The sequence below is a fragment of the Salvelinus alpinus genome, chromosome 26 (assembly GCF_045679555.1).
Source record: "Salvelinus alpinus chromosome 26, SLU_Salpinus.1, whole genome shotgun sequence".
NCBI classification, from domain to species: Eukaryota; Metazoa; Chordata; class Actinopteri; order Salmoniformes; family Salmonidae; genus Salvelinus; species Salvelinus alpinus.
In genome coordinates this window covers 30,145,005-30,172,248 of record NC_092111.1, presented here as the reverse complement: position 1 = coordinate 30,172,248, position 27,244 = coordinate 30,145,005, and the positions used below count along the sequence as shown (strand labels likewise).

The window sequence follows — 27,244 nt, the reverse complement described above, 5'->3', positions numbered from 1 at the left end:
CCTGCAGCACAATATATATGCTGACCTCTCATCCCCTCTCCTCAGCTCTCCTCTGACTCCTGGGGCCTCACAAAAACCCTGCAGCACAATATATATGCTGACCTCTCATCCCCTCTCCTCAGCTCTCCTCTGACTCCTGGGGCCTCACAAAAACTCTGCACCACAATATATATGCTGACCTCTCATCCCCTCTCCTCAGCTCTCCTCTGACTCCTGGGGCCTCACAAAAACCCTGCACCACAATATATATGCTGACCTCTCATCCCCTCTCCTCAGCTCTCCTCTGACTCCTAGGGCCTCACAAAAACCCTGCACCACAATATATATGCTGACCTCTCATCCCCTCTCCTCAGCTCTCCTCTGACTCCTAGGGCCTCACAAAAACTCTGCACCACAATATATATGCTGACCTCTCATCCCCTCTCCTCAGCTCTCCTCTGACTCCTAGGGCCTCACAAAAACCCTGCACCACAATATATATGCTGACCTCTCATCCCCTCTCCCCAGCTCTCCTCTGACTCCTGGGGCCTCACAAAAACCCTGCAGCACAATTATCATAACTGTCTTTATGAAGGTTTATTAAAAAGTCTGTGTTACAAATGGTACCCTATTTCCTATATAGTATAGTATCTTTAACCAGAGCCCTATGAAGTTTGCTCATTAGGCCTATACAGCCAACAATGAGCCTTTTAAAGTTATTTTCCCCAACATTTGCGGAGATCACATTCACGGTAAATCCTGCGCATGTTGGCTCAAGCGTAAATTACCTTTAAAAAGTATGTTATAGTGCACTGCGTTTTAACGCGTCTTGCATTGAATCCCGGCCAAAGTCTGCTTATCCCGGCCAAATAACTATATCTAGTTATTGAGCCTTTCTATCCAGACTTCCCACGCATCTCAAACCAATATCCTCTCCTCACAGACTACCTTTTCATCTGCGAATCAATCACCATCTCCTGGCAACCACGGAATGCTCACTGTTTATCACCATGGCGATGACTGTCTTGCCAAGTTCTGTCAGCCTACCCATGATGCCCAGCAACCAGAGTCGCTGCGGGGTAAACAAACCTTGCTCCGCCTAGTTACCCCTAGAGACTGATCTAAGGTATGTTTTGCATTTCCACCTCTATCGGTTAAGGATAGGATTTGGGGAGGATAAACTGATTCTAGATCTGTGCCTAAGGCCATCTTGACCTGTACCCAGAGCTTATGCCAAAACAAACTACAGATCGCCCACACAAATCAAGAGCTCAGTCAATAAACAAACTAATCTAATAGTAACATATTGACAGATCTGCCTCAGAGCCAGGATGAAAATAGCTCCTGTGATTGGTGAGGTAGAGAGATGACGTGGGTCCCAAATGGCCCATAGGGTTCTGGTCAAAAGTAGTGCACTATATAGGGAATAGGGTGCCATTTGGGACATAGCCATGGAAGTCTCAGCAGACTACAGGCTTCAGGGTGTTGTTGATGATGTCTCAGCGGGAGAGTCTGTTGGCAGGGCCTGTAGGCAAGGCTTTCTCACAGCTACTGGGCTGTTGACTGAAGAAGAACATCCTGCCTGCTCTCTAACCACCTAACTAGCCAACACAACGTTCCTTCTTTCTCTCTATGTACAGTATATTCTCTCTCCTCTCTCTTTCCTTCTCTCTCACCTGTTGTCTGTATCTGTAGGATCCTGTCGTAGACTCCGTCTGACAGCTCGATCACCGCTCTGCTCGCCTGGATCATCTGTAGACAGAGTACACAAGATCAGTTCATTATTTAGACACACACACAAAACATATGTATCAGTTAAGCGTTACAACTATGCTAAAAATAGCATACATTTCATGAATAACCCCAGACAGATTAAGACCAAAAGCCTGAAACTTTTGATACTTTAACTAAACACTTAGTGCAATGCCTTCTGGGACATGACCCCACTTTGTGAGTCTGGTGTTCGACAAATGAAGATAAACACTGCTGCTCCGTAGGGTCTGTCCACCACACACACACAGCTTCCTCTCATTTCTTTCTCCCCCAGGCAGGCATCCAAGTCAATGCGTGAGAGCCACTTAGCGGAATGAGATTCACATTTATGCTAATAATATTCAGGGCCAGGGTGAGCGCTTCTCACTCTGATCCATCAGGGATGAGGATGCATTCTCAAAGCACACACACACACACACACACACACACACACACACACACACACACACACACACACACACACACACACACACACACACACACACACACACACACACACACACACACACACACACACACACACACACACACACACACACACACACACACACACACACACACACACACACACACACACACACACACACACGTTGGGTTTACTATCTAAGTGGGACCAAAATAATTATTCCCATTCAAATTCCTCTTTCCCTAACCCTTAACGCTAGACCAGTAACCTAACGTTAACCCTGACCTTAACCCCAAACCCTAAAACTAAACCTAACCTTAACCCTTATTCTAACCTAACACTAATTTTAACCCTGACCCTAAACTTAACCCATAAGCCTAAAACACATACATTTTCCCACTTGTGAAATGTTCCTTGTTTTACTATCCTTGTGAGGACTTTTGAAACGCAAAAGGATAGTTAAGTTAAACAACACGCACGCACACACATACAACCATGCATGCGCGCACACACACAGACGCGCTCGCACACAGACACGCTCGCACACAGACACGCGCTCGCACACAGACACGCACTCGCACAAGCGCTCGCATGCACACACATTTCTCACCTGGAAAGCTCTGCAGTTGTTAAACATTGAAAAATGACACAAAATTAAAATGTTAAATTTTTCCACTTTGAGATTGAATCATTATTCAAAATGAAAAGAGGCATAGTTATCTCCTGTGAACCCTTTCCTGGCTGTTCCACTAAAGCAAGTGTAAGTGATTGTGTGTCATGGGAAATTTCCCACACACACACACGACAGTCTACTTCATCTCGTTCGGGGACGTTTGCGAAAGTAAGCACTTTTTAGTCAATCATTAATCAATTTAAAATCTCTCTGGCTTTACTCTGGGACACAGCTAAAGGTGAAAGCTATAAAGATACCTCTATAAACCAGAGAGAACAGGACAGAGACATATTGTCATCAGATATCAGACATCTTACGTAACAAAACTACTTACATAATGACCTACAGGTGTCGGATCTTAATTTGATCACCCTGTTGCAGGAGAACATTCTATACAGGAAATGTAAAACTTGTAGTGTATTTGAGGTTTCAAAATGCTTCTGAAGTATGTCATTTTCCCTTTGAAATTTCTGACATGATTTTCCCTTTATGAAAAATGGCTACAAAAATGTCCATTCATTTTATCCACATAATAATTTACATTTCCTATTGCTGCAGGATTGTTTTCCTGCTGTATTAAACTGGCTCAAATTAAGATCCTATATCTGTAGACAGATGACCCCAGACATAATCTGCCCAGTGGATTGTTCAATTAAAACCACAGCTATCTGCACAGTGGATGGTTCAATTAAAACCACAGCTATCTGCCCAGTGGATGGTTCAATTAAAACCACAGCTATCTGCCCAGTGGATTGTTCAATTAAAACCACAGCTATCTGCCCAGTGGATGGTTCAATTAAAACCACAGCTATCTGCCCAGTGGATTGTTCAATTAAAACCACAGCTATCTGCCCAGTGGATTGTTCAATTAAAACCACAGCTATCTGCCCAGTGGATTGTTCAATCAAAAGCACAGCTATCTGCCCAGTGGATTGTTCAATTAAAACCACAGCTATCTGCCCAGTGGATTGTTCAATTAAAACCACAGCTATCTGCCCAGTGGATGGTTCAATTAAAAGCGCAGCTATCTGACCAGTGGATTGTTCAATTTTTAAAAAGCTATCTGACCGGCCAAGCATCCATTATCAATTACACTTCTCTGAGTTATGGGAGAAAGAGAGAGAAGGGGGATGCTGGCAAAGAGAGAGACAGAGAGGGAGGCAGGGAGATGGAGGGGGAAGGGAGATATAGAGAGAGGGAGGGGGGAAGGGGAAGGGAGATATAGAGAGAGGGAGGGGGAATGGAGAGCGAGAGAGGGAGGGGGGAGGGAGGGCGAGAGAGTGAGGGGGAAGGGAGAGTGGGGGAAGGGAGATATAGAGAGAGGGAGGGGGGAGGGGGGAGAGGGAAGGGAGATATGGAGGGGGGAGGGGGAAGGGAGATCTAGAGAGAGGGAGGGGGAGGGGGAAGGGAGATATAGAGCGAGGGAGGGGGGAGGGGGAAGGGAGATATAGAGAGAGGGAGGGGGGAGGGAGATATAGAGAGAGGGAGGGGGAGGGAGATATAGAGAGAGGGAGAGGGAGGGGAGGGAGATATAGAGAGAGGGAGGGGGAATGGAGAGCGAGAGAGGGAGGGGGGAGGGAGGGCGAGAGAGTGAGGGGGAAGGGAGAGTGGGGGAAGGGAGAGCGATAGAGTGGGGGAAGGGGGAGCAAGGGAAGGGAGAGAGAGAGAGAGTGGGGGAAGGGAAAGAGAGCGGGGAAGAGGGAGAGCAATGGAGAAAGAAAGAGAGAGTGGTGGAGAGAGAGCGGGGGAAGGGGGAGCGAGAGAGTGGGGGAAGGGAGAGCGAGAGAAGGGAGAGTGAGAGCGAGAGAGAGGGGGAAGGGAGAGCGAGAGAAGGGAGAGCGAGAGAGAGAGAGCGGGGGAAGGGAGAGCGAGAGAGTGGGGGAAGGGAGAGCGAGAGAAGGGAGAGTGAGAGCGAGAGAGAGGGGGAAGGGAGAGCGAGAGAAGGGAGAGCGAGAGCGAGAGAGAGGGGGAAGGGGAAGGGAGAGCGAGAGAGAGGGGGAAGGGGAAGGGAGAGCGAGAGAGTGAGAGAAGGGAGAGCGGGAGAAGGGAGAGCGAGAGAGCGGGGGAAGGGAGAGTGAGAGAAGGGAGAGCGAGAGAGGGGGGGAAGGGAGAGCGAGAGAGCGGGGGAAGGGAGAGGGAGAGAGAGGGGGAAGGGAGAGCGAGAGAGCGGGGGAAGGGAGAGCGAGAGAGAGGGGGAAGGGAGAGCGAGAGAAGGGAGAGCGAGAGCGAGAGAGAGGGGGAAGGGTGATAGAGGAGAGGGCCATAGAGAAAGAGTGGTTAAAAACATCAAAGAATCAGAAAGAAACAATCAACTTCATTTAATCTGTATTCACAACCCAAAGCCCTACAAAAAATCTAATGTGAAGGATTGATTGATTATTTCTCACCATTTCGTAAGTGGACACCACCCTGCGTAGGACGTCCGGCAGGGGCCCCTGAGACTCCATGGAGGGGTACTGCTCCTTCAGCTCAAACAGCAGCAGGGGGGCCCCGTCAGCCCCCGCAACTCGGGCCCCCAGGGCCAACACACACTGCATGAGGTTAGCCACCGCTGACACCCCACACAGATCCCTGAACACTGCCACCGAGTTCTACAGGGACAGAGAGAGAGAGAGTGGGGGGGGGGGGGGGGTTGTTAAGGCAACACGCATATGTACAGTGCCTTCGGAAAGTATTCAGACCCCTTGACATTTTCCACATTTTGTTACGTTGCAACCTTATTCTAAAATGGATTAAAATAGTTTCCCCCCGCATCAATCTACACACAATATCCCATAATGAAAAAAACAAAAACTGTTAATCATTTTAATTTGCCAATTTATTAAAAATAAAAAAATGAAATATCACACTTACATAAGTATTCAGACCCTTTACTCAGTACTAATTTAGCCTAAACAACTACCTCTTCCCCTACTGTATTTATTTATTTAGCTCCTTTGCACCCCATTATTTCTATTTCTACTTTGCACATTCTTCCACTGCAAATCTACCATTCCAGTGTTATACTTGCTATATTGTATTTACCTCGCCACCATGGCCTTTTATGTGCCTTTACCTCCCTTATCTCACCTCATTTGCTCACATTGTTGGTATGTTTTGTTTATTCCATGTGTAACTCTGTGTTGTTGTATGTGTCGAATTACTATGCTTTATCTTGGCCAGGTCGCAGTTGTAAATGAGAACTTGTTCTCAACTAGCCTACCTGGTTAAATAAAGGTGAAATAAAATAAATAGATCAAAATTAAGAGACTTGTCCCGCAGCCACTCCTGCGTTGTCTTGGGTGTGTGCTTAGGGTCTTGTCCTGTTGGAAGGTGAACCTTTGCCCCAGTCTGAGGTCCTGAGCGCTCTGGAGCAGATTTTCATCAAGGATCTCGCTGTACTTTGCTCCGTTCATCTTTGTTTCAATCCTGACTAGTCTCCCAGTCCCTGCCTCTGAAAAACATTCCCACAGCATGATGCTGCCACCAACATGCTTCACCGTAGGGATGGTGCCAGGTTTCCTCCAGACGTGACGCTTGGCATTCAGGGTAAAGACTTCAATCTTGGTTTCATCAGACCAGAAAATCTTGTTTCTCATGGTCTGAGAGCCTTTAGGTGCCTTTTGGCAAACTCCAAGCGGTCTGTCACATGCCTTGCACTGAGGAGTGGCTTCTGTCTGGGCACTCTACCATAAAGGCCTGATTGGTGGAGTGCTGCAGAGATGGTTGTCCTTCTGGAAGGTTCTCCTATCTTCTCAGAAGAACTCTAGAGCTCTATTAGATTGACCATCAGGTTCTTGGTCACCTCCCTGACCAAGGCCCATCTCCCCCGATTGCTCAGTTTGGCCGGGCGGCCAGCTCTAGGAAGAGTCTTGGTGGTTCCAAACTTCTTCCATTTAAGAATGATGGAGGCCACAGTGTTCTTGGGGACCTTCAAAGCGGCAGACATTTTTTGGTACCCTTCCCCAGATCTGTGCCTCGACACAATCCTGTCTCGGAGCTCTACGGACAATTCCTTCGACCTCATGGTTTGGTTTTATCTCTGACATACACTGTCAACTGTGGGACCTTATATAGACAGGTGTGTGCCTTTCCAAATTATGTCCAATCAATTGAATTTACCACAGATGGACTCCAATCAAGTTGTAGAAACATCTCAAGGAGGATCAATGGAAGCAGGATGCACCTGAGCTCAATTTCGAGTCTCATAGCAAAGGGTCTGAATATTTATGTAAATAAGGTCATTCTGTTTTTTATTTTTCATACATTTGCTAAACTTTCTGTTTTTGCATTGTCATTATAGGGTATCGTGTGTAGATTGCTGATAAAATAATATTATTTATTCCATTTTAGAATAAGGCTGTAATGTAACCAAATGTGTAAAAAGTGAATGGGTCTGAATACTTTCTGAAGGCACCGTATATAAACACACACACACACACACACACACACACACACACACACACACACACACACACACACACACACACACACACACACACACACACACACACACACACACACACACACACACACACACACACACACACACACACACACACACACACACACACAGAAATACACAGCCACATCCACACCCACACAAACATACACACACACTTTCCCTGTATTAGTGATGCAGTGGGATTACATACTGTAATCCCCTACTAAGTGATTAGAGTTGCCGAGGGTTTATTCATGGAACAAACTATCACATGGTTTCCTGGGATACCATCGCTGAGAGAACATCTGATTGAATTATAGGAGCTTTATGAGTACATAATGAAAGAGACAACCACAAATCGAATGTATCACTACCACACTAATTAAGTGAATGAGTATTATGGTCATTCAACCGCTAAAATCTAAATCAAAAAGTTTTATTTAACAACTGACATTGACAGAGAGGCTGTTCTAATCTCTTCATGATGTCATGATGCTTGCCTTCAGAGTTTACTTCTGTTTAGGTGTGTGTGAGTGCGTGTGCATGCATGCGTACCCACTTATGTCCATACGTAGCTTTGTGTGTACATGCAATTGCGTGTGTGTGTGTGTGTGTGTGTGTGTGTGTGTGTGTGTGTGTGTGTGTGTGTGTGTGTGTGTGTGTGTGTGTGTGTGTGTGTGTGTGTGTGTGTGTGTGTGTGTGTGTGTGTGTGTGTGTGTGTCTTCACTGTCTGTTTGAATTAGTGCATTAGTCTACGACATCATAGTCTGGCATGAATCCCAGTCATCTCCAGCCTAAACAGATTAGAGCAACTCCACATCACTTAGACAGCCAGACTAATTCTAACAGTTACAGGTACCATAACCTTACCATAACCTTACCATAATCTGTCAGTCTAAAGCAGAGCTTCATAGATCAGGCTAACTAGCCAGTTTAGACACAGTAAACATTATCTCACTGGTTCTGTGTTGTTTTACTCCATTCAGTCTGCAGCTGTTGATGTCTCTGGAGGAATGACCATGTCAGCCATCTTTAGCTGAGTCATAATTTAGTGATCACTGAGATTGGACCCTCGAGGGGTTGGGATATATACCTGAAGTGACTTGGCTATTCTGAGCTGGACATCATCCGTTGTAAATACAGGTATTTCTGTCCTTCAATCTGAAAATGGTGACTGTTTATATGATAAATGACTATCCTCCTCTCCTCCTCACCTGCATGTTCTCCCGCATGTCTGTGGCTTCCTTCAATGACGGGGCCGCCATTTTGAAAACATCATCCAAGGCTTTGACCCCCAGGTCCCTGAGTGCAGCATACTCCCTCCCTCGCCTCGCCTTTCGCACAGACAGCCCCCGCTTGTGGGACTTGCCCCCTCCTCTCCGGTTGGTGAGAGCCACATGGACGAACAGCCGGGCGTACGGGAGGTCCTCCCCCGTCAGAGACTGTAATGGTACGTGCCGGTAGCCTGGCTGTAAGCACTCCAGGGGAATGGTATACTGACCTGTGGTAAAACAGGGGGGATTAAAATTGATGTACAGTGGTGTTAGACAATGAAATGACATTAGAAGATAGTGAATGTTCACTCACTCTAACTGCTACCAAGTGTTTTTTTATCTTAGCTAGTGATACTTCCCCAGTGAACTAGTGATGACCTTCATATGGCTGAAAAGTTGTTGTTGTATCACTAGTTTAACCTAGTTCAACCCAAAGCAGACTGGACACCGGACTAGCAGTCAGTGCAGAGCTGACCTTCGCCCTCCCGCCACTACTGACCTGCTGACGTTCCAGTACTAACCTATGAACTCGTCCCCTATGAATTCATCATCAAGCACCACGAAGCGCACCATGGCCAGCTCGGGCAGGTTGATCTGGAACTCAAAGCTTTCGTCGAAGATGGGGTTGTCTCCGTTCTCCACCACCGTGCGGGTGCGGCGCTCGGCACAGTCGGCAGGGATTCCATGGATCTCCACGTAGACGTACGGGTCCACCACATCTCCTTTAGCTCCAGAACCACTCGGACGGGGCAGGTTCTGACCACTGATCACCTGCATGGATGGATTGGTTTGTTGATTGTTTGAGTGTCAATTTATGTGTTCGTTTGTTTGTCTGTTTGATTGTTCATTTGTTTGTTTGATTGAAATGTTCCCACATCTTATTTTAATTCAGGTGCAAGAGAAGTGTACTAAATAAAAAACAATACCATTCAACCATGAAGGAGTCAACAAGCCAGGCAGTGTGTAGGAGCCTCTATTAAACAGATAGAAATAGACAGACAGCAGTGGTGTTAATCTGCTAGCCACTCACCTTAACATGGAGCAGCTGAGGGGACACACCCGGCACAGATTCTCTTGTATTGGCGCTGAAATATGAAACCTCCTGTCGCATGATGGTGGGTCGCAGCACGTACCCACAATTCCCATTCTGGCGGAACCAAGCGATGTTTAGGTCCATCATCAACCCGGGCGTCTGGTAGTTCAAAGCCACAATCTGGCAACCGCACTTCCACATGTCCTGTGGGTTCATGTTGCTGGAGTCGATGCGCATGGCGCTGGGGTAGACCCGCGACAGGAAGCGCTTGTTGTAGTTGACAAAGTCTCCCGGGCGCTCGCTGGCGCAGCGCACCGCTAGGGTCTCGTTGAACGAGCAGAACTCCCAGGGTTTCTGGGTTGAGAAAGACTTCTGGAAGTCCGTGAAGCGTACCGACTTGCACAGAGTCACCAAGTCCGAGAGCTCCTTCAGAAGCTGGAACCGTTTAGAGGGAGGAGCAGAGGTCAGGGTTTTCACACTACTAGTAACACCCCCCCCGCCACCTTTCTGTCCCCCCTCCCCTCCTCCTCCTTCACTGTTACCAGCCTTCATCCTCTTGCACATCTCCGCCCCCTCGTCTTCATCAGTCACATCCCCCTCCGTCTCACCACACCCCTCCTTCAACTTCTGCCCCTTCAGCAGGATCTTGCCCCTCAGGGCATGGGGCGAGGGCAGGTACCCCTCCCCTTCCCTGAGGGGCTCCGTGTACAACCTCTCCCCTAGGATCCTCCTCAGGTGCTGGAGCATGACTCTCTGCTGGCTGGGGGAGCAGTGGTTCTCCAAGCACAGGATTAGAGGACACTCTGACGCTGCGAATGAAAAGCACCCAATCACGTCCAGGACACAGCGGAACAGGACAGGCGAGGTGAGGGTGTAACCAGTATAAACCACGGGTTCGTCGTCAGGGCCGTCCCACACGTCCACCTCCACACACCTGCAGCCCATCTTTAAAGCCCGGATGTAGCCGGTGATGTCAGCGGGCCCCCTGAACTGGTCCTCGATGAGGTAGGTGTTGTGGGAGGAGTTGATGTAGTAGTGGGATAAGGGCTGGCTCATGTCCTGGCATACCTGGCTGTGCTCCGGGTCAAACAGGTGGCACTCCAGGGAGGTAAGATAGCTGGTGAAACCGTCCAATGAGAGGCAGCCCTGGCGACGGCCCTCCTCCGACGGCTCGTGGGATTGAATGAGCTCCAGACTGGTGTCTTCAGTCACCTAGACAGGGAGGGGAGAGCAGAACAGAGAGATTCTCTTGAAGTGACATACAGTACTAGTCAAAAGTTTGGACACACCTACTAATTACAAGTTTTTTCTTTATTTTTACTATTTTCTACATTGTAGAATAATAGTGAAGACATCAAAACTATGAGAGAACACATATGGAATCATGTAGTAACCAAAAATTAGTTAAACAAATCAAAATATATTTTATATTTGAGATTCTTCAAAGTAGCCACCCTTTGACTTGATGACAGCTTTGCACACTCTTGGCATTCTCTCAACCAGCTTCATTAGGTAGTCACCTGGAATGCATTTCAATTAACAGGCGTGCCTTGTTAATTTGAGGAATTTCTTTCCTTAACTTCTTCGGGGTAGGGGGCAGCATTTTCACTTTTGGATAAATAGCATGCCCAAATTCAACTGCCTGCTACTCATCCCCAGAATATAAGATATGCATATTATAGTAGATTTGGATAGAAAACACTCTGAAGTTTCTAAAACTGTTTGAATCATGTCTGTGAGTATAACAGAACTTATGTAGCAGGCAAAACCCCGAGGACAAACCATTCAGATTTTTTTTTTTAGGTCACTGTCTTTTCAATGAGGTTTCATTGGGACACCAGATTTCTAAGGGACTTGTTTGCAGTTCCTACCGCTTCCACTGGATGTCACCAGTCTTTGGAAATTGGTTGAGGTTATTCCTTTGTGTAATGAAGAAGTACGGCCATCTTAAATGAGGGTCACTTGAAGTAAATTGTTTGAGAGAAGCACATTACCAGAAAAGTTGCATCAGTTTGTTTTCTTTTTGTATTGAAAAAAGTCTTCAATTTGATCGATTATTAACGTTTAAAAATACCTAACGTTGTATTACAAAAGTAGTTTGAAATGTTTTGGTAAAGTTTACATGTAACTTTTGATATATTTTGTAGTGACGTTGCGCAAGTTGGAAGCTGTGTTTTTCTGGATGAAACGCGCCAAATAAATTGACATTTTGGATATATATCGACGGAATTAATCGAACAAAATTACCATTTGTGATGTTTATGGGACATATTGGAGTGCCAACAAAAGAAGTGCGTCAAAGGTAAGGCATGAATTATATTTTTATTTCTGTGTTTTGTGTCGTGCCTGCAGTGTTGAAATATGCTACTCTCTTTGTTTACTGTTGTGCTATCATCAGATAATAGCATCTTATGCTTTCGCCGAAAAGCCTTTTTGAAATCTGACATGTTGGCTGGATTTTGTAGCTTTAATTTGGTATCTTACATGTGTGATTTAATGAAAGTTTGATTTTTATATCATTTTATTTGAATATGGCGCTCTGTATTTTCCCTGTTTATTGGCCAGGTGGGACGATTGCGTCCCACCTACCCCAGAGAGGTTAATGCATTTGAGCCAATCAGTTGTGTTGTGACAAGGTAGGGGGGTGTACAGAAGATAGCCCTATTTGGTAAAAGACCAAGTCCATATTATGGCAAGAACAGCTCAAATAAGCAAAGACAAATGGCAGTCCATCATTACTTTAAGACATGAAGGTTAATCAATACAGAACATTTCAAGAACTTTGAAAGTTCCTTCAAGTGCAATCCAAATGTGAGATTTTTGGTTCCAACCGCCGTGTCTTTGTGAGACGCAGAGTAGGTGAACGGACGATCTTTGCATGTGTGGTTCCCACCGTGAAGCATGGGGGAGGAGGTGTGATGGTGTGGGGGTGCTTTGCTGGTGACATTGTTGTGATTCATTTATAATTCAAGGCACACTTAACCAGCATGGCTACCACAGCATTCTGCAGCGATTTGCCATCCCATCTGGTTTGCGCTTAGTGGGACTATCATTTGTTTTTCAACAGGACAATGACCCAACACACCACCAGTGGAGTGCTGCATCAGATTACCTGGCCTCCACAATCCCCCAACCTCAACCCAATTGAGATAGTTTGGGATGGGTTGGACCACAGAGTGAAGGAAAAGCAGTCAACAAGTGCTCAGCATATGTGGGAACTCCTTCAAGGCTGTTGGAAAAGCATTCCAGGTGAAGCTGCTTGAGAGAATGTCAAGAGTGTGCAAAGTTGTCATCAAGGCAAAAGGTGGCTACTTTGAAGAATCTCAAATATACTTTGATTTGTTTAACACTTTTTTGGTTACTACATGATTCCATATGTGTTATTTCATAGTTTTGATGTCCTCACTATTATTCTACAATGTAGAAAATAGTGAAAATAAAGAAAAACCCTTGAATGAGTAGGTGTGTCCAAACTTTTGACTGGTACTGTAGTTATATTCGGTAAAACCTGACCCAACAACTGTCCATTGGAGTTATGGCTGTTATGGTGACCATTTTACCGCCATACCGGTGGTCACGAGTCATGACTGCAGTCAAATTCTACATGATCGTTTAGTCACGGTAACTAGGCATCTCCAAAACTGTGCTCTGATGCTGCTGATGGTTATTAGAAGCCTACCAAACTTGATAACTGCCAGTCTCTAATGGCCTGGTACTCTGAGCTCTATTGTTCCTCTAATTACTCTGACATCAATGAAAATGCAATTGAAAATCAAATCAAACACTCCATGAGAGCACATGAGCTCATGTTGCGCAACATTTCTACAGACTATGCAATTGTAGAGTTTTGATGGCCTCTATTAAAAAGAGGAGGATCCCATCAGATTTCTATAGGCTAGGACTACTATATTTATTTCTCAACTTTACTAATATTAAGCACATTGCTTCATTTTACAACATGAGTATAGCCTACCTAGATGGCATGAAAATGAACAACGGGAAAAGCGTCCTCCATTATCTATTTAAGTGCATAGATGATATGTATTTTTTCTAAATCAAAACTAATTTCACACATATATTATGTAATATATGTAAAGACAAGATTAAATTAAGAATAGTCTGATGGCTGACAAAATTATATAATTTGTAAATGATGTATTATCACTGAATGATGCCCAGCATGTGCAGTAAGGCAAGAAGCAGCACATGCTTTTATCCCAGACTTTTTCAAATCGTAGTCACACACATCACGTAACCTAGCCCATAGGCCTATATGTTTTGATAAGGTTTGTATCACAACTAAAGTGGCCAAATAACTCCAAATGTAGCCTAGGCCTAGAACCATGGAACACGCTTAGAGAGCACATAGCCTACAGAGCCTAGTGAAAGATGTGTTCTTATAAACTCAGTCATTACACAAGCATGTGTGAAAACAGAGTTTGGACTGGCCACTATTTAAAAGAGGATCCTAGCTTTCTCGTGCTGCTAGTAGGCCTAGGCTATATCAGATAAGTTTCTTCTTTATTTGCATAGGAAAAATGTGGCCTTTTATAAACATATTTCAAGCAACTATATTGCACTTTATATGACTGGAGGCATTAGCAGAATCTTTTGTAATATGTCAAATTTAAGGGTAGTCAACTCAGCTGGCACTGACAAACAATCAATAAAAACGACGTTGTCCATATAATAGGCCGGAGAGAAGGGAAGACACAAATATAGTATGACGTCCATCTAAACTGGAGGAGGAAATGATTGTCCAAAAACATACAGATCCAACAATGATATATATTGAATATGCGCATAAATAACTCTAAATTAAGCATATGGGAGGACATGTGTCTTTGTTAACCGCTGAACACAGAAGAGTGCGAACTCCCTCAGAAAATATCCTTTCTATATTATAAAATAATGCCACAGAATTCTAAGCACATCTTGTCTGCTGAATGAACTAGTGTAGCCCACAGCCATATGGCATAGCCTCAGAATATGCTATTCTGTTATTCTGAAATAGGCTTCATTTTCTTCATATCATGTTCCTTTAGACCTGTCAAAAATAAATAATGGATTTATTGTGATGATGTAGGCTATATTACATGGATTTATTTGACTTTTTAAAATGTAGACGTTCCAAAGGTCTGCATCAGTGTCTTGTAGGCTGTGTGTTGAAGCCAGGAGATGCTAAACGTGTTTTTGTTAATTGTTGGTCAATTACCGTGAGACCGGCAGTTATTTGCATGACAATCACCGGCTGACAAAATTGACCGCCACAGCCCTAATTGCAGGGACACTTTATTTCTTATCAGCTAGACAGAGCTAAGAAGGACAAACGAGAAGGAAAAAAGAGGAGAAACAGGGAGAGAGAAAACACAGGAACAGATCTTCTGGTATAATATTCCTCTTCCCAATCCTTACCTGAGCCACGCCCTGCTCAGCCTCCAGGAACTTCATCAGATCTTTGGTATCCAGGAACTCCTTGTTGCTAGAGAACTGCACAAGCAGGAAGTAGATCTCCGGTCGGGTGCAAAGTTCGTGAAATACCTCAATGAACTCCTCCTTGGTGACCCTGTCCTCTATTTCTCCTCTTCTGTTGTCTGTGTTACCTTTACCCACCACCTCAGTTCTAGTCCCAGCCCCATCGCCTTTACCCACCACATCAGTTCTAGTCCCAGCCCCATCTCCTTTACCCACCACCTCAGTTCTAGTCCCAGCCCCATCTCCTTTACCCACCACCTCAGTTCTAGTCCCAGCCCCATCTCCTTTACCCACCACCTCAGTTCTAGTCCCAGCCCCATCTCCTTTACCCACCACCTCGGTTCTAGTCCCAGCCCCATCTCCTTTACCTACCACCTCAGTTCTAGTCCCAGCCCCATCTCCTTTACTGACCACCTCGGTTCTAGTCCCAGCCCCATCTCCTTTACCCACCACCTCGGTTCTAGTCCCAGCCCCATCTCCTTTACTGACCACCTCGGTTCTAGTCCCAGCCCCATCTCCTTTACCGACCACCTCAGTTCTAGTCCCAGCCCCATCTCCTTTACTGACCACCTCGGTTCTAGTCCTAGCCCCATCTCCTTTACCGACCACCTCAATTCCATCCCCAGAACCAGTCCCAGCTACAACTGAAGTCCCAACAATTGCTTCAGGTCCAGCCACAGCCCCAACATCAGTTCGAACTCCAGTTGTCCGAGCCCCCCTCGTCCTCTCTTTGATTCGATGGAGCTCCTTAAACCTGCGTTCTACTTTCCCACTCCTCACTCCAGGGTTAACACTCTTGATCAGTCCTACAGCCGACCGCAAACTGATCCACTCCTCCTCTCTTCCACTGAGTCCATTTGAAACAACCTTAGAGGAGAACATCTCTGCTAGCCAGACGAGACGAAGGCTGTCCTCACTGCTGGCTATCATGTCCATGGCATGCTTCCCATACAGAATCAGATACCTAGGATGAGACAGAGAAGGATTACAAGGAGATGTCGTCATAATTTAAAGATACTAGGGTAGGAAATAATATGGGAGATGAGCGAACTCTTCCAATTGTTTTCATTCACTTCCATTGTCTAACTGGGACTTCCATTTGGGTGCCAGTGGATCTTCAGATCGTTACGGTATGACTTCACTGGGCCATGGAGAGTTGGCTAAACTACAGCACAACCAGGCCATGGAGAGTTGGCTAAACTACAGCACAACCAGACCCGGAAATACTTTGTCGACATGTATTCTACATCAAGATCTGGCAACCCGGCAAGACATTGACGACATGTATCCTACCTCAGGCCAGTTACCCAAACGTTGGCCACCTCTGCAGAGTTAGCTACCAGGTCCAGAGCTTCATAGGTCTCTCCGTAGATGATAGAGAAGGCACAGTCCTCAGAGATCTGGTCATAGATGCCGTTGGTCCTAAATGTCTCTGTGTTGCGGCCGGTGCGGACCTGGAATGACACAAAGAAGGATCCAATCAAAAGAGACCTGGAAGTACAGAACAGTATACAAGGAGTTAACTGTTCCTATTGTTTCACCGAGTTCCATTCACTGACTGAATGTTCTATTTGGCTCCAAGACAGTGCTGAAGAATAGTCAACTCCTGATGAGTGCAAACTCCATTTAAATGTATTGCAGATCATCCAATTAAAATTGTTCTGGTTCAGTGCATAAACGCACTCATGGCATTCCCCAGCCATTGCATTTATCAGGAGTTAACTCTATTATGATTCATAGCATCCCTGTCTCCACTTTGTTCTGCTCCTGGGTGCGTACCTACCTCTCTGATGGAGGAGACGGCGATGCGGGCCTTGTCTGACTCCTTCTTGGAGGGCTCCCATCGCAGGGCCTGCAGACCTGACTCCAGCAGGTAGTAGCGTTGGTAGACCCGTGAGTTGGAGCGCACCTTCCGCAGCTCAGTACCCCTCACCTGAGACAAACAGCACGTCAATTATGCACAGACCGTGATCCTATTCACTGGGAAGCAAACTGGACGAAACGGACTACCTGGCCAATGAGAAACGCCTGATTTCGTTTTCCGTTGCGAAGCGTTTTTCAACGGTGTGCACTAATGAATAACTGAAACCAACAGACACTGCCACTGCAGAACTGTATAACTAGTTTATAACTAGTGTGTGTAACAGATGATGTTCCCCACCATAGCACTGATGCAGTCTGCAGCGCTGCTGATCTTCCTCTCAGAGAGACTGCTGCTGAAGGAGACCGTCTTCTTCCTCTCATGACCAGCACGAGAACCATCCTACAGAGAGACAGAGGGAGGTTCAAAGGGAGGGATGGAGGGAGGGAGACAGAGGGGAAGAGGATGAGAGGGGAAGCGATAGGAGGAAATTGGGAAAGTGGAGAGAGAGTGGAGCAGAGGGAAAGGGAGAAAGAGAGAGAGATATTAATACAGATGAATCTACACTCCAACCAGCACAGGTTCATTACACTCTGTAGTTGTTCCTTCTGATATCATGTATCAGAGTGCCTTTGCCCTTCACCATTAACCCATTAATAACCCATTAATCAAACACTGATGGGCTTTTGATTGTCCTCAATAACTGGCCTCCAAATCGTCTATCTGAGTTCTAAATCACTGTTCCGCACAATCAACCACTCAAAAGGGCAGCTTGAGAGACATTAAAGGGAAGGATGACAACAATGTTTGGGGGTGATGGGGTGGGTTTATTTAATTACAGATATATCTAGCTCTAGAAAAAAACTGTCAAAGACAATCAGTAGCAGCATCAATGCTGGAGTCTGACAGAATGATGGAGCATCAGGAAAGACAGAGGGAACACTGTTGCGTTCTGTAATCCAATCACGTTAACACACATTGAAAGGTGCCATGACGCGGCCAATGACGACTGGCGACCTTATCATTCAGCCTAGTCAATACACAAGAACAGATTTAAACCTAAAAAATGTTGGGCCTCTTGAGTGGCGCAGCGGTCTAAGGCACTGCAGTGCTTGAGGCATCACTACAGACCCGGGTTCGATCCCAGGCTGTGTCACAGCCAGCCGTGACCCGGAGACCCATGAGGCGGTGCACAATTGGCCCAGCGTCGTTAGGGGAGGGTTTGGCAGACTGGGATTTCCTGCTCTAGCAGCTCCTGGGACATTTAACATTTACATTTAAGTCATTTAGCTGACGCTCTTATCCAGAGCGACTTACAAATTGGAAAGTTCATACATATTCATCCTGGTCCCCCCGTGGGGAATGAACCCACAACCCTGGCGTTGCAAGCGCCATGCTCTACCAACTGAGCCACATGGGACCACGGGACAAGACTGTAACTACCAATTGGGGAGAAAAAGGGGTGAACCTCTTTTAAAAAAAAAATATTATTCAGAATAAATTCAATATAAACCCACACAAAAACCCATAGAGAAATTGACCTTAGCAGTTGTAATGGCACAGCCTTCTATATGTCATTCTATGGACCCTCATGTCTTCTGCATCTCCTCCTGTCTTCTGCATCTCCTCCTGTCTTCTACATCTCCTCCTGTCTTCTGCATCTCCTCCTGTCTTCTGCATCTCCTCCTGTCTTCTGCATCTCCTCCTGTCTTCTGCATCTCCTGTCTCCTGCATCTCCTCCTGTCTCCTGCATCTCCTGCATCTCCTCCTGTCTTCTGCATGTCCTCCTGTCTTCTGCATCTCCTCCTGTCTTCTGCATCTCCTCCTGTCTTCTGCATCTCCTGTCTCCTGCATCTCCTGCATCTCCTCCTGTCTTCTGCATCTCCTCCTGTCTCCTGCATCTCCTGCATCTCCTCCTGTCTTCTGCAGAATAAATTCAATATAAACCCACACAAAAACCCATAGAGAAATTGACCTTAGCAGTTGTAATGGCACAGCCTTCTATATGTCATTCTATGGACCCTCCTGTCTTCTGCATCTCCTCCTGTCTTCTGCATCTCCTCCTGTCTTCTGCATCTCCTCCTGTCTTCTGCATCTCCTCCTGTCTTCTGCATCTCCTCCTGTCTTCTGCATCTCCTCCTGTCTTCTGCATCTCCTGTCTCCTGCATCTCCTGCATCTCCTCCTGTCTCCTGCATCTCCTGCATCTCCTCCTGTCTTCTGCATGTCCTCCTGTCTTCTGCATCTCCTCCTGTCTTCTGCATCTCCTCCTGTCTTCTGCATCTCCTGTCTCCTGCATCTCCTGCATCTCCTCCTGTCTTCTGCATCTCCTCCTGTCTCCTGCATCTCCTCCTGTCTTCTGCATGTCCTCCTGTCTTCTGCATCTCCTCCTGTCTTCTGCATCTCCTCCTGTCTCCTGCATCTTCTGCATGTCCTCCTGTCTTCTGCATGTCCTCCTGTCTTCTGCATCTCCTCCTGTCTCCTGCATCTGCGTTAACCTTGTTCAGAAGCTCTAGATGAAACTGTGTGCTAAATGACCATGTAATTTCGTTAAGGTTGCCTGCGTCATCAACTGATCTGGGTCAAAGGTTAGTTGGCTAGTCAGGCATGACCAATGAAAAGCCCCTTTGACTGTTCACTGTAAACTGTAGGACTGTTCAGTAGAAAGAGGGAGAGAAAGAAAGGGAAAGAAAGAGAGAGGGAGAGAGGGGGAAAGAGAGAGAGGGGTGAAAGAGATTGAGCGAGAGAGGAAGAAAGATTGGGAGAGGGGGGAAAGAGAGTGTGGAAATTCCTGTTATGTATACTTGAGTGTGGTCACGGAGAGGTGAGAAGGGGAGAAGCAGAAAGGCAGCAGTGTTTTTTTATGTGGAGTATGAATGAACGTGTGAACAAGAAAAGACCATTGATGAAAGATGAAAGGGGTTTCCCTCACATCAGCAGGGGTGGAGAAGGAAAGAAGGAATCCCATCCTCCTTTCAACGCAGAAGACAGTGTACATACAGTGTGTGTTGGTGTTGGTGTGTGTGTTTGTCCAATCAGATTTGCATGTAAAAATGTTGTCTATTGTGGGCATCCCAAGAGGCGCAGCAGTCTAAGGCACTGCATCCCAGTGCTAGAGGTGTCACTACAGACCCGGGTTCAGCGGTCTCAGGCACTGCATCCCAGTGCTAGAGGTGTTACTACAGACCCGGGTTCAGCCGTCTCAGGCACTGCATCCCAGTGCTAGAGGTGTCACTACAGACCCGGGTTCAGCGGTCTCAGGCACTGCATCCCAGTGCTAGAGGCGTCACTACAGACCCGGGTTCAGCGGTCTAAGGCACTGCATCCCAGTGCTAGAGGCGTCACTACAGACCCGGGTTCAGCGGTCTCAGGCACTGCATCCCAGTGCTAGAGGTGTCACTACAGACCCGGGTTCAGCGGTCTAAGGCACTGCATCCCAGTGCTAGAGGTGTCACTACAGACCCGGGTTCAGCGGTCTCAGGCACTGCATCCCAGTGCTAGAGGCGTCACTACAGACCCGGGTTCAGCGGTCTAAGGCACTGCATCCCAGTGCTAGAGGTGTCACTACAGACCCGGGTTCAGCGGTCTAAGGCTCTGCATCCCAGTGCTAGAGGTGTCACTACAGACCCGGGTTCAGCGGTCTCAGGCACTGCATCCCAGTGCTAGAGGTGTCACTACAGACCCGGGTTCAGCGGTCTCAGGCACTGCATCCCAGTGCTAGAGGTGTCACTACAGACCCGGGTTCAGCGGTCTCAGGCACTGCATCCCAGTGCTAGAGGCGTCACTACAGACCCGGGTTCAGCGGTCTCAGGCACTGCATCCCAGTGCTAGAGGTGTCACTACAGACCCGGGTTCAGCGGTCTCAGGCACTGCATCTCAGTGCTAGAGGTGTCACTACAGACCCGGGTTCAGCGGTCTCAGGCACTGCATCTCAGTGCTAGAGGTGTCACTACAGACCCGGGTTCAGCGGTCTCAGGCACTGCATCTCAGTGCTAGAGGTGTCACTACAGACCCGGGTTCAGCGGTCTAAGGCACTGCATCCCAGTGCTAGAGGTGTCACTACAGACCCGGGTTCAGCGGTCTCAGGCACTGCATCCCAGTGCTAGAGGTGTCACTACAGACCCTGGTTCAGCGGTCTCAGGCACTGCATCCCAGTGCTAGAGGTGTCACTACAGACCCGGGTTCAGCGGTCTCAGGCACTGCATCCCAGTGCTAGAGGTGTCACTACAGACCCGGGTTCAGCGGTCTCAGGCACTGCATCCCAGTGCTAGAGGTGTCACTACAGACCCGGGTTCAGCCGTCTCAGGCACTGCATCCCAGTGCTAGAGGTGTCACTACAGACCCGGGTTTAGCGGTCTAAGGCACTGCATCCCAGTGCTAGAGGTGTCACTACAGACCCGGGTTCAGCGGTCTCAGGCACTGCATCCCAGTGCTAGAGGTGTCACTACAGACCCGGGTTCAGCGGTCTCAGGCACTGCATCCCAGTGCTAGAGGTGTCACTACAGACCCGGGTTCAGCCGTCTCAGGCACTGCATCCCAGTGCTAGAGGTGTCACTACAGACCCGGGTTTAGCGGTCTAAGGCACTGCATCCCAGTGCTAGAGGTGTCACTACAGACCCGGGTTCAGCGGTCTCAGGCACTGCATCCCAGTGCTAGAGGTGTCACTACAGACCCGGGTTCAGCGGTCTCAGGCACTGCATCCCAGTGCTAGAGGTGTCACTACAGACCCGGGTTCAGCCGTCTCAGGCACTGCATCCCAGTGCTAGAGGTGTCACTACAGACCCGGGTTTAGCGGTCTAAGGCACTGCATCCCAGTGCTAGAGGTGTCACTACAGACCCGGGTTCGATCCTGGGATGTGTCACAACCGGCCATGATCGGGAGTTCCATAGGGCGGCGCACAATTGGCCCAGCGTCGTCCGGGTTAGGAGAGCGTTTCCTCTGACACATTGGTGTGGCTGACTTCTGGGTTAAGCGGGTGGGTGTTAAGAAGCGAGGTTTGGCGGGTCATGTTCCAGAGGACGCATGACTCGACCTTCACCTCCCGAGCCCGCGAAAAATGGGGTAAAATACCCCCCAAAAAATCTATTGTTGTCTGTCTATCCCTGTACCAAAACTAGTTTTCTCCCGTGGACATTATGAGAATGTTAAATCAGTGACACATTGTAACCACTGCATGAACAACCAGAGAGAGGGAGCTAGAGAGAGAACAGTGGTGGTGTTTAAGTCCCTGCTCCTTCATGTGACTCCACCTCAAACAGATCTTCTCCCAACAGGGATAAATTATGTCTGATCGCCTTATCAACTCTTCTCTATTCCCTCTCTTTTCTTGTTCCTGGAAGAGAAAGAATGAGTATCCCTTGCCTTTCTGCTGCTTCTATGAGAATATCATGGCAGAAACACTGGTTGCGCATGCACACACAGACAGAAAACTGTACTAGATACAGAGCTGCACTGCTGTCATAGAAAATCAATGTGGCACTACATCTACAGTACTTCAACAGTACCATTAGGGTTTCTCCACAGCCATTCACACCCAAGTGAAATCACTGGACATACAGTAAATACCATCCAAATGCATTTAAAGACTTGTTTCTCTCGCAGTTCAAAGCCACGGTAAGCACGGGGAGTTGGCTCAGGTCTCCTACCTGACTCCGCCAATCTCCTCGTGTGCCCCCCACAAAAAAAAATCTGGGGCTGCCTCTCGTGCACTTTTCCTCGAGCCAATTCCTCATAGCGTCGCCGCTCCGCTCTAGCTGCCTCCAACTCCTTTTTAGGACGGCGATACTCTCCCGGCTGTGCCCAGGGTCCTTTGCCGTCCAAGATTTCCTCCCATGTCCAGGAGTCCATTCCAGCACGCTGCTTGGTCCTTTGGTGGTGGGTAGTTCTGTAACGCCTGTTGGTGGAAGAAGGTGAGGACCAAGGTGCAGCGTGGTACGTGTTCATGATTTTTATTATCACCGAACACTAGAACAAACATGATCAAAACGGCACAAACGAAACAGTTCTATCTGGTGTAGACACACAAAACAGAAAACAACCACCCACAAACACAGGTGGGAACAGGTTACCTAAGTATGGTTCTCAATCAGAGACAACGATAGACAGCTGCCTCTGATTGAGAACCACACACGGCCAAACACAAAGAAATAGACAACATAGAACACCAGACATAGAATGCCCACCCCAACTCACTCCCTGACCAAACAAAATAGAGACATAAAAAAGGAACTAAGGTCAGGGCGTGACACTGTGTCTATTCTATGTATAGCTTAAACGTCAGAGTAATGTTATTGGTACCAAATGGCACCCTACTCCCTATATAGTGCAGTACCCTATGGGCCCTGGTCGAAAGTAGTGCACTATAGGGAAATAGGGTGCCATTTGGACGCAGTCAGACAATAACTAGACTCTGGAACTAGGATATGTAGTTCTATGAGGTTCATGTGGTAGCCTCACACCAGCAAAGGTTTGCGTGTCTGTTGGGCTGGAGGAGCAAATGCCATGTGACCTATTCAATAGACTGATTAAATTGAAGTCTGTATAGGGCCACTTCATACTGTATGTAATAAACTCACCAAAAAAAAGAAACGTCCTCTCACTGTCAACTGCGTTTATTTTCAGCAAACTTAACATGTGTAAATATTTGTATGAACATAACAAGATTCAACAGACATAAACTGAACAAGTTCCACAGACATGTGACTAAAAGAAGTCGAATAATGTGTCCCTGAACAAAGGGGGGGGGGTCAAAATCAAAGGTAACAATCGGTATCTGGTGTGGCCACCACTCTTCCACCAAGGCACCTGCAAGTTCCCAGACATTTCTGGGGGGAATGGCCCTAGCCCTCACCCTCCAATCCAACAGGTCCCAGACGTGCTCAATGGGATTTAGATCCAGGCTCTTCACTGGCCATGGCAGAACACTGACATTCCTGTCTTGCAGGAAATCACGCACAAAACGAGCAGTATGGCTGGTGGTATTGTCATGCTGGAGGGTCATGTCAGGATGAGCCTGCAGGAAGGGTACCACATGAAGGAGGAGGATGTCTTCCCTGTAACGCACAGCACTGAGATTGCCTGCAATGACAACAAGCTCAGTGCGATGATGCTGTGACACACCGCCCCAGACCATGATGGACCTTCCACCTCCAAATCTATCCCGTTCCAGAGTACAGGCCCCGGTGTAACGCTCATTCCTTCGACGATAAACGCGAATCCGACCACCACCCCTGGTGAGACAAAACCGTGACTCGTCAGTGAAGAGCACTTTTTGCCAGTCCTGTCTGGTCCAGCGACGGTGGGTTTGTGCCCATAGGCGATGTTGTTGCCGGTGATGTCTGGTGAGGACCTGCCTTAAAACAGGCTTACAAGCCCTCAGTCCAGCCTCTGTCAGCCTATTGAGGACAGTCTGAGCACTGATGGAGGGATTGTGCGTTCCTGGTGTAACTCGGGCAGTTGTTGTTGCCATCCTGTACCTGTCCCGCAGGTGTGATGTTCGGATGTACCGATCCTGTGCAGGTGTTGTTACATGTGGTCTGCCACTGCGAGGACGATCAGCTGTCCGTCCTGTCTCCCTGTAGCGCTGTCTTTGGCGTCTCACAGTACGGACATTGCAATTTATTGCCCTGGCCACATCTGCGGTCCTCATGCCTCCTTGCAGCATGCCTAAGGCACGTTCACGCAGATGAACAGGGACCCTGGGCATCTTTCTTTTGGTATTTTTCAGAGTCAGTAGAAAGGCCGCTTTGGTGTCCTAAGTTCATAACTGTGACCTTAATTGCCTACCGTCTGTTAGCTGTTAGTGTGTTAACGACTGTTCCATAGGTGCATGACACAAATAAAAAAGACACAAAGCTTGGTCCTGAACAGTTGTCCTTTGAGGCTTTAAAACCACGATTTTGAACATTGAAAGCAACTGGGAAACGTCCATGACAGGCATTGTTGTCCCCTTAGCTTGTTACATAACTTCTGAATGAAAGGAAACGTCCATGACAGGCATTGTTGTCCCCTTAGCTTGATACATAACTTCTGAATGATAGGAAGCACGAGCACCACCACCAATCAGCCTACACCACTCCACACACACTCGTTGTAACTATGACAACTAGCATAGTCTTGTCAGCAAATGACTGCTGTCTGAACACACACAAGTCCGGTCACTTGTAACTTGCTGTTTGGCCAGTCAGTATTCCAAAACAGAATTGAAAAACAAAAGTGATTCGAGCATTAACGCCTGCAGTGTGAACAAGGCTTTAGAGACTCATGATTGATGACATACTTTGCTCTGACACACACATGCAGGTACCAGCAGGCTCAAACAGCTGGCTGTGATCATCTGGGATTTCTGTGTTAAAACACAAACATATACACACGACCAAAAACCATCATGCTAAAAACATTATAAATCTTCTGGACAGGGTGGCTTAGCATTAAAAAGGTTAGTACAAACTATGATCATATTTGTCTCACTTCTGCACCTGTGTGTGTGTCTGTGTGTATCTCTGTGTGTGTCTGTCAGGGTTGAGGTCAATTCCATTTCAATTCCAGTCAATTCAGAAAGTAAACCAAACTCCAATTCCACATTGTCCTCATTGAAAAGCATTGAATAGAATTGGAATCTCAGTGTACTTCCTGAATTGACTGGAATTGAAATGGAATTGACCCCAACTCTGTTGTGCATGTGAGTGTGTGTGTATGTGTGTTAATGCGTCGATGCGTATTTGTTACAGTATGGGACAGGAAGTCAATGTTACAACGCTGAGGAGAAACAGGAAGTATGAAGTGGTCGTGTCATTCACTCAGCAACAACATGATTCAACACACCATTTACTACGCAACACCCACACCAATTCAGAACCAGCAGACTCAGTCGAGTCAAAACCACCAACTAAGAGCTTACCAGAAGTGTCTCTCCTTCTCTACAAGTCTTTGATGTTCCAGATGAGATGCAGGTTTGAGGATGATTCAAATGTAAAAGGCAGACATGAAAAGGTCATTGTGACAGCAATCTAACCACAGTTTCTGCTGAAAAGGTCACAGCCGGAGCTCTCTTGTCGGCCTTCAGCGAAGCCCCAAACCCACTGAAGCACTAGAGGCTGCAGGGTACAGGAGTATGAGCAATCAATATGTGAATATTTGTTTGGTTGTTTGGGCATGAACAGAGTATTTGTTTCAAATGTAGAATGCCTCAGTGGTGCCTTGGTGAGTTAGGGGCTGATGATGAATCTAGTGATTGTTCTCTCTCTCGCACACAAACATATTTTTTGTGAAGAGCCCTCACTTAACCTCAGCACTCCTCCATAGCAACAGCTGGATTACCATCCACACTTCTGTACTCTCCTGCTGTGTATGTGTGTCGGTGTCTGTGTGTCTGTGTCTGTGTGTGTGTATCCATGTGCGTGTTTTGCAGAGAACAGGTCTAGCTGTGTGTTGTTTGGCTGTGGTTACTTGCTCTAAAACAGCCTGAAGCAATGGGAATTGGTGTGAAGGTGGTCCAAAGCAGGCTAAAGTGGGCTACAGATTCCAGTCAGTGTTAACTAAAGTAGCAGGTCAGAGAGGCTACAACTCAAACCATATCCCTCCCCAGCTGTCTACCAACCCCCCAAGCTAACACTGTTCTCTCAGTCAGAAAACACATCAAAATAACTCTCTCTCAAACACACACACACACACACAATCTCCCACATTACCATATATGGTGGTTAGGTTGTCTAAGACACGCACACACACATAATGAGGCTATCATTACTACTCATACAATACTACAAAGACTCGATTTGTTAGGTCATCAAACAGTTGAAAATAAAATAAATAAAGTTCCAAAGAAACTCACCACACTTGTGTGTGTTTTGGTGTCCGTAACTGTGACGAAACAGGAAGCAAAGACAACATTTTGTCTCTGTGATTCTTACAGGTAGATGACAGAGTTCTGTTGTCTTATTGTTATCTCCATTAGCATGAACTTCAGTCACAGAGACAGGGCACTACCCAGAGACAGGGCACTACCCAGAGACAGGGCACTACCCAGAGACAGGGCACTACCCACAGACAGGGCACTACCCACAGACAGGGCACTACCCACAGACAGGGCACTACCCACAGACAGGGCACTACCCAGAGACAGAGTACTACTTAGAGGGCACAAGAGCACCCTTAAATACCTTCCCACCCTGAGACAGGGTGAAAGAGACAGGGTACTAACCAGAGCACCCTTACCTACCTACCCACCCTGCATGAGCATTAGACAAAAAGAGAGGAGAAAACAGGCCTGTGTTCCAAAGTAGTGCACTATGTAGGGAATAGTCTACCATTAGGGACAGCTCAGGGGTGAAATTAGGACAGGAGGGAA

General features: G+C 47.1%; 1 protein-coding gene across 1 annotated transcript in view; it reads right to left on the bottom strand.

Annotated features, from left to right (window-relative positions):
* The window catches only part of LOC139555133 (inactive phospholipase C-like protein 2), a 51,348-nt gene that overhangs the window by 17,034 nt on the left and 7,070 nt on the right, over positions 1-27,244 (bottom strand). Inside the window, exons 2-10 of the mRNA XM_071368657.1 lie at positions 17,198-17,299; positions 16,820-16,969; positions 16,330-16,490; positions 14,977-16,000; positions 9,559-10,773; positions 9,050-9,299; positions 8,469-8,755; positions 5,219-5,422; positions 1,656-1,731 (exon numbers count right to left, since the gene is read on the bottom strand). Coding sequence (XP_071224758.1) covers positions 1,656-1,731; positions 5,219-5,422; positions 8,469-8,755; positions 9,050-9,299; positions 9,559-10,773; positions 14,977-16,000; positions 16,330-16,490; positions 16,820-16,969; positions 17,198-17,299 — 3,469 coding nt within the window. The remainder of the gene's footprint in view (positions 1-1,655; positions 1,732-5,218; positions 5,423-8,468; positions 8,756-9,049; positions 9,300-9,558; positions 10,774-14,976; positions 16,001-16,329; positions 16,491-16,819; positions 16,970-17,197; positions 17,300-27,244) is intronic.